The sequence below is a fragment of the Octopus bimaculoides genome, chromosome 8 (genome assembly GCF_001194135.2).
Source record: "Octopus bimaculoides isolate UCB-OBI-ISO-001 chromosome 8, ASM119413v2, whole genome shotgun sequence".
Classification (NCBI taxonomy): domain Eukaryota; kingdom Metazoa; phylum Mollusca; class Cephalopoda; order Octopoda; family Octopodidae; genus Octopus; species Octopus bimaculoides.
The window spans coordinates 15,651,395-15,658,551 of record NC_068988.1 but is presented as its reverse complement, the minus strand read 5'-3'; the positions used below and the strand labels follow the sequence as shown (position 1 = coordinate 15,658,551).

Genomic DNA, 7,157 nt, shown 5'->3' with positions numbered 1-7,157 from the left:
CTAAGCATTTCACCCGGCGTGCTAACGATTCTGCTAGCTCGCCATCTTCGTTACAATGAAGTTATAACGATTTGTTTTAATTTGTGAAATATGTCAACAAAGCATTTCGTCTGAATTGTCCTTGTCTAGCCCTAGGTCGTTCTGATAAAAACCGTCGCCTTCTCATTTTATTATCTGAATATTATCTTTACTCATGTGTGTGTGTGTGTACACATTTACATTGTAGAGTGTTTTGACGGTAATTTGGCTGCATTTTCTAGCAGAGGCTGTCTCTGGCGCGAGTAATTATTGCTGCCAGTGCCTGGGTTGTCGTGGTCGAGTCTGATTGGACAAAACCCTTCTACACTTATACACATACACACTCACTCAGAAACATCATAAACCACGCCGCCGCGCCGGGCGTTGATAACACAGTTGGGTGTTTATTAATTTACTCATGTGTAATTGATCGCTCTTTCTCTCTCTCTCTCTATATATATATATATTCAAGTTGTCATCTTTCATTCTTATCAATTAATCACAGTTGCTGCTGTTCAATAGACATATTCATTTAAGGTAATTATTATTTTAATTGATACTACAATACAACTGGTAAATGCTTCAATATCTCTCTGCCCTGCTTGCTGTAGTTATTTAATAAGCCACTTAGATTTATGGTGAAAAAACATTCTACCATCCTTAAGCACATCTATCTACTCGATTTATTATTATTAATTGTTTTGTTTAACCTTATAATCAGCTCCAGTTGATCCAGATTTGTGAATCAAAGGTGTCTCGGTCTTAATCCTTGCGTATGAACGAAACATTGCCATATATATTTGTATGTATACACACAAACATATAATGTCCAATGTGTTCTTTCTATGTTTTTGAAATAGCATGTTTACCTAGAGGAAATTTAGCTACTATTTCTAGCACGTTTCCCTTAGTAGTTTTTATTTTTTTTGTTGTGTTTTTTTTTGTAACTCGCTATTGACCTATGATCAGAGGCATTTCATCCACAACCATTCATCCTGTTTTTTCTTCTCGGTGCTGTATACTTGGACTATATTTACTAACATATCTTTCTTTTCTAAAAAGATAGAGCACGATTTAAGGTAGATTTGACTGCTATTTTTAGTAATTAGATCGCCCTTTGCTGACTTGTTTTATTGTAGCTGCTGTTATATATGTTTGTGACATAGTCAAAAGTATGTTTTCATGTTTGTTTTCAAGCTACCGGACAAAATAATTTTTCCATCTCTTTCTCCGTCTCTCTTATATATATATATATATATATATATATATATATATATATATATCAGTCGGTTTCTCCTTTGTTTATGTTATTTGTATTTCTTCGTCTTTATTTACATGATAATTTAACACGTCAACCTGCATTCATTCATACACACAAGCACACACTTCATTCAAACAGCAGCTACTATTCGTTACTAATAAAAGTATATCAACATCTAAAATTTTTCCCACATTTTATTTCGTTTCAGAAATACTGTTTCTGCTGGCCATTGCCGAGAGGATTATTTCCGATTAAGAAGACCCGATTATCAACAAGAAGATCGCCTTCAACATGACGAAAATAACAATGCTGATAATGTTAGGTCTTGCCGTACTGCTTCTTACTGTGGGGGTGAGAACCGAACCCGAAAAAGTACAACACGCTGCACATGATCATTATTTTAATGAACACTTCAAAAATGGGGCTCACAATCCACATTTCGACCATTTAGCCATCCTCGGTGAGTATTCTCCTACCTAGAGTGAATTGTTAATTGTTAATGAGTAATCTTTAATTAAAGCGACATCATTTAAAACGAAACCTAAAATAAATGGAAAATTTACAAGGTGGTGGGGAATTGGCTGTCGGTGAGATGAAATGAAACGACAGCTCGGAAACTGCATTTATTTGAAATTTATATACCATTAAGAAGTTATGTGTGTTCATGTGTAAAACAACTCTTGTTGTCGGAGGACGAACATCCATTTCCATTCATAAATACCTCTTCTGAAAACTTTCAAATAATCATGTTGTTTATTTTTCGAAACACTTGTTTTTAATAATGTTTTACTTTCAACAATGCTAGCTTAACAGGTTGGCTAAACGATGATATTTTGAAATACAAGCAGTAGACTCTAATAATAACCTATTTTTAAAGTCACCCAAAATAGCCAAGTTATTTTCTACATTCCCTATTTGTTTGCATTTTAAATTGACGCCGCTTTACTGAAAGACTGAAGTCGTTACTGTTATTAATATCAAACCATGATCAAGGAAAGATATGATCAAGAACAATCTTGCTATGACCATCTCGTTTTTTTTATTTATACATTTATCCAGCGCATCCTTTTTATAAAGACTATATAGAATAATGGTGCTACGAACTTACATAGCAAACAAAAAAAAAACGTTTAGACTGGGAGGTAAAAGATTTTGGAGAAAACTAAGTATGCAAAAATGAAAATAGGACTATGGAAAAATAAAACCTTTCTAAACACAGAAATAGTGCCCTTCTTCAGATGCTCAACGAGTGGTAGGAGATGCCTTTCTGAGGCTGGCTTAACTTCGCATCTCAGAACTCATCTCCATGCAGATAGCTTAAACAACACAAAGATCATTCCAGCAGACACGCTTATATTGTTGAAACATGTTAAGTCCACGCTGGTCTAAAAAAAAAAAGCCTTTAAATATCCGTAAATTAGACTAGAAATTGTACCATTTGAGGTGTGTGAAAACTTTGCACTGTTTGTAATGTAAATTTCAAACAGCTCTTGAGTTTCAAAAGCCACTTGTGTGCTCTCATGCACGGAAAAAGTTCATCGCAAGAAGTGATCAAGCTTTTGAATATGAGCAGACTACTTATAAATATAAGTAAATTTTAGGAAAACGGATTGATAGATGCTGGACTGCCAAGAATGTCCATGTAAATGCATGAATGTATGTATGTGTTTAATTAATAAAGGCCACGATTTCAGAAGTTGGAAGGAAGCCAGAAATAATTTGGAAAGTAAATTTAAAGATAACGATGGGTATGAAAAGATGAGGAATAATATCTCAAATATATAATTTCTAAAATACTAGCCATAAAATTAATATTTCTGTTGTGGTGTTTGTTAGCTTCTTTTCGGGCAATATCCTATTATGGAAAATCACTCGAAGAAACGATATTAAAATAAAACTTCATATAAAATGCCGAAAATATTCTGGTGATAGTGGAAAATATGTTGTTCTGTAATATTTATTCGGTTCTATATTTTGATCATAGTGATTAAATCTGATTGTTTAACCGCGGGTCAGCTTTCATTAAACCAGAATTCATGATCAAAGGCGTTCCAGTTCTCGCGTTTTGTGTGCGTGTATATATAAACACACACACACACACACAGTCAACTGTTTCATTCTTTTTGAGGTGGTCGGATGTTATCTGCATATTTGGTTGTTATTTCTTGTGTATTTACTAGGTTATTCATAAATTTGATAGGTTTCATGTTCTCCAAGTTCAAGTATTACTGTGCATTACCTTAGGCAAGTGTTTTCATATTGATATTAGAGCGCTAGAAAAAGTGGCGAACTGGCAGAATCTTTAGCATGCCGCTTAACGGCATTTCGTCTGTCTTTATGTTCTGAGTTCAAATTCCGCTGAGGTTGACTTTGCCTTTCTTGCGGGGTCCATGAAATAAGTAACAGTTGAGTACTGGAATCGATGTAATCAACTTACTCCCACCCCTGAAATTGCTGGCCATGTGTATTTGCTCCGTTATTCATAAATTCATTTGCCAAAAGTTCAGACTAATATTAGAGACACAAAAATCGTGAATGTGTGTGTATGTGTTTAATGGTTCCAGCTAGTATATTTTGATTAAGGTACATTATCCAGGTGCTGAGATGTGACGGTCTTCTTCACTCTTCAGAATACCCTGTATCACATTTTGTGAATGTTTTACTTCGGTTCAATATACATACCCAACATCAGAAATTACATATTGCACCATCAGCTCATATTAAGTACATAGGTTTGAAACAAACACACCGTATGTAAAATCTTGACAGCCTATTTCCATTCATTACTGAGCAAAGTATTTCTAATATTGAAACCTCCAGACAGTATGCTCCTCCAACTTATTTCTAACACCCAAACACATTTGGAAAGGATTAAATCAACCAAATATTTGCCAGGTAGTTTACTTGTATCTACCTTGGAAGAATGGATGAAAAGCATTTCTATCTTCCTGTGAGTTACATGACATCCCTACTGTGAATTCTAAATAATAATAATAGAAATTCACAAACTTCTAATACCACAACTAGTGTCTATGATTCCTCATTGGCAACCACTGACTTTTTATGTGCAGTTTTCCATGCTTGCATGAGTTGGATGAATATGTTACTGAGGCATAGTTTTGCTGCCAGATGCCATTCTTGTCGCTAATCATTACCTGTTTCACAAGTAAGGGATCTCTTATTCCTCATATCTTGAAAGCATGAAGCAAGCAGATGATTTGTTGACTAGAGAACTGACAACACTTGAAGGACTTTGGTTTTTCCTGTGGCTACAATTGAAGACATATGGCTAAGGTACTACACAGATGGACTGAATAATGTAAAATCACCTGGTTAAAAAGCAAACTTTGTAACCACTAAACCATGTCTACATCAACAGCATGTTTTGTTTAATTTTTTTTTTTAATAAAAAAACAACAAAGACTATCAAATTTATTGAACTATATTGATCCAATTTCGAAAAAAAAAAAAAAAGGAAATTTTCAAAATCATTGAATTCAAATTTGCAATATAGAAAGGGGGTAAAATTCAGAATTACATAACAATACATTCATGCTAAAACTAGTACAAACAAATATAAAACTTATTGTTTTATAATATTCATGGATAAGAGGTTTGAAAACCCCTGATATAATGCAGCTGCAGAAGGTGGCGGGCTGGCAGAATCATTAGCATGCTGGGCAAAATGCTTCACGGCATTTCGTCTATCTTTACAATCTGAGTTCAAATTCTGCTGAGGTCAACTTTGCTTTTCATCATTTTGCGGATCAATAAAATAAGTACCAGTTGAACAATGGGGTTGATGTAATTGACTTAACCCCTCCCCCAAAATTGCTGGCCTGGTGCCAAAATGTGAAACTAATATAATGCAACCACTAATTAAGAGAGAGGGGTGAGGAAAGAGAAACACACACACACACACACACAGACCAGTTTAAGTGGCAAGTATTCTGAAATTAAATGTGTCACCTATCAGAGGTAATAAAGGTGTTTATATATTCCAGAATAAAAATTTAACAAACTTACGTTTACTTTCCCACACCTATCAAGAAATATCACTGTAAACTACAATAAACTAGGGTCAACAAAGAGGCAGGAAATATGACATTTAGCTATATAAAAGAAACAAGCTTTATTGCAAAATAACAAAAACATTTTGTCACAATATGTAATGTTTGCAGAATATACCAGTCAGGGGCAACCTTTTCCACAGAGCGGACAGCATGAGAAATGGCTCATCAAGTCCTGAATACTACAGGTTGTCCATAGATAAGGTTTACTATGAAACAATGTAGCATTATCTCAAGTACAAAGGATAAGTACAGTTTCTATAGTGACTAATACACACAGAGAAACACACACACACATGCACACTAAAGAACAATGAAAAAGCACAAATAGTTGACTGACATCACTAATGATCTGTGTGTCTTTTTGAAAAATCAACCAACCTACTAACCATCTGAACCCACAACAAATGAAAGCACACAACCATTACAAGACATTTATGAAGCTCATTATTAACCACACACTACTCATATTTCCAGCTTGCCTGGACTCATTTATCAGACATTCAACCCATGACCACCGAATCCCTTTGTATATAATGGACTGACACATGGGAAAAGCTATCTTTGTTATGCAAATTTAAAAAAATAAAAATTGCAAAGGAAATAAGAATACGATTTGCAAGTCTTTAAAGTCTTAATACAAATCTTCAAAAACCAATGACACAAGCCCTGCTGATTGCATATTTAAAATCCATTCTAGCAGTAGACATATATGCTAGAAAAATGCTTAATAATCAACTAGTAAAGTTGTCGGCACGACATCAAGGGTTCCAGTTGATCCAATCAACGGAACAGCCTGCTCGTGAAATTAACGTGCAAGTGGCTGAGCACTCCACAGACACGTTTACCCTTAATGTAGTTCTTGGGGATATTCAGTGTGACAAGGCTGGCCCTTTGAATTACAGGCACAACAGAAACAGGAAGAAAGAGTGAGAGAAAGTTGTGGCGAGAGAGTACAGCAGAGTTCGCCACCATCCCCCTGCCAAAGCCTCGTGGAGATTTTTAGGTGTTTTCGCTCAATAAACACTCACAACGGCCGGTCTGGGAATCGAAGCCGCGAGTCCGCTGCCTTAACCACTGGGCCATTGCGCCTCCACACTAGTAAAGTAGATGGGATAAAAAAAGGGGGATGGTTGCACTCTGTGAAGTGGTTGGATTTAGGAAGGTCATCAGCTGTAGAAACCACATCAAAGCAGACATTGATGCTTGCTGCAGCCCTTTAGCTTGTCAGTACATGATGAACTGTTCAACCCTTGCCAAGGGTCAATTAGTCTCCTACCCCTAAAAATGTGATTCTATGATTTTATATCTCATATGTACAGCCAAGGCTGCATAGATAAGGAATTCACATTCCAGATGAGTGGTTCCTGGATTTCACTGTATGGTACCTTAGGCATGTGTCTCATACTACAGATTCAGCTTTAGCAATACTGTTGCCATTGTGTTCACCACCCATGAGGAATAACTGATGACCTTCGACGCTAGAAATGGCAGCTGACACAAGCAACAACAGAGTGGTGTGTTCACCACAACAATGTGAATAAAGAAGAATTACAACTGACAGAGTAATCTGAACGCTAAAGGGTTAAGCTGGCCAGATCTAGTATAAATATTCTACCTGTTTTATGTTCAAACTGGCCAGATCCGGTTTCTCACACCTACCCTTTATGAGACAAAAAGCATTTTGAGAATGCCATTCTCAAAATAAGCAATCACATCACTGAAATCTAAAAGCTATGAGATAACACATGATTAAACCAAAACAATGGGAATAAATAAGCCACAGATATGAGAAAGAGTTGTGAATG

General features: G+C 35.7%; 1 protein-coding gene across 5 annotated transcripts in view; it reads left to right on the top strand.

Annotated features, from left to right (window-relative positions):
* The first annotated feature begins 376 nt into the window (after positions 1-376).
* LOC106869242 (calumenin-A) overlaps positions 377-7,157 on the top strand; it is a 39,482-nt gene continuing 32,701 nt past the window's right edge. Inside the window, exons 1-2 of one of the 5 annotated variants that reach the window (XM_014914895.2) lie at positions 377-555; positions 1,488-1,739. In XM_014914895.2, the coding sequence (XP_014770381.1) occupies positions 1,571-1,739 (169 nt within the window). In that variant the 5' untranslated portion in view covers positions 377-555; positions 1,488-1,570. The other 4 variants (XM_052969979.1, XM_052969976.1, XM_052969977.1 and 1 more) reach the window with 4 other exon arrangements.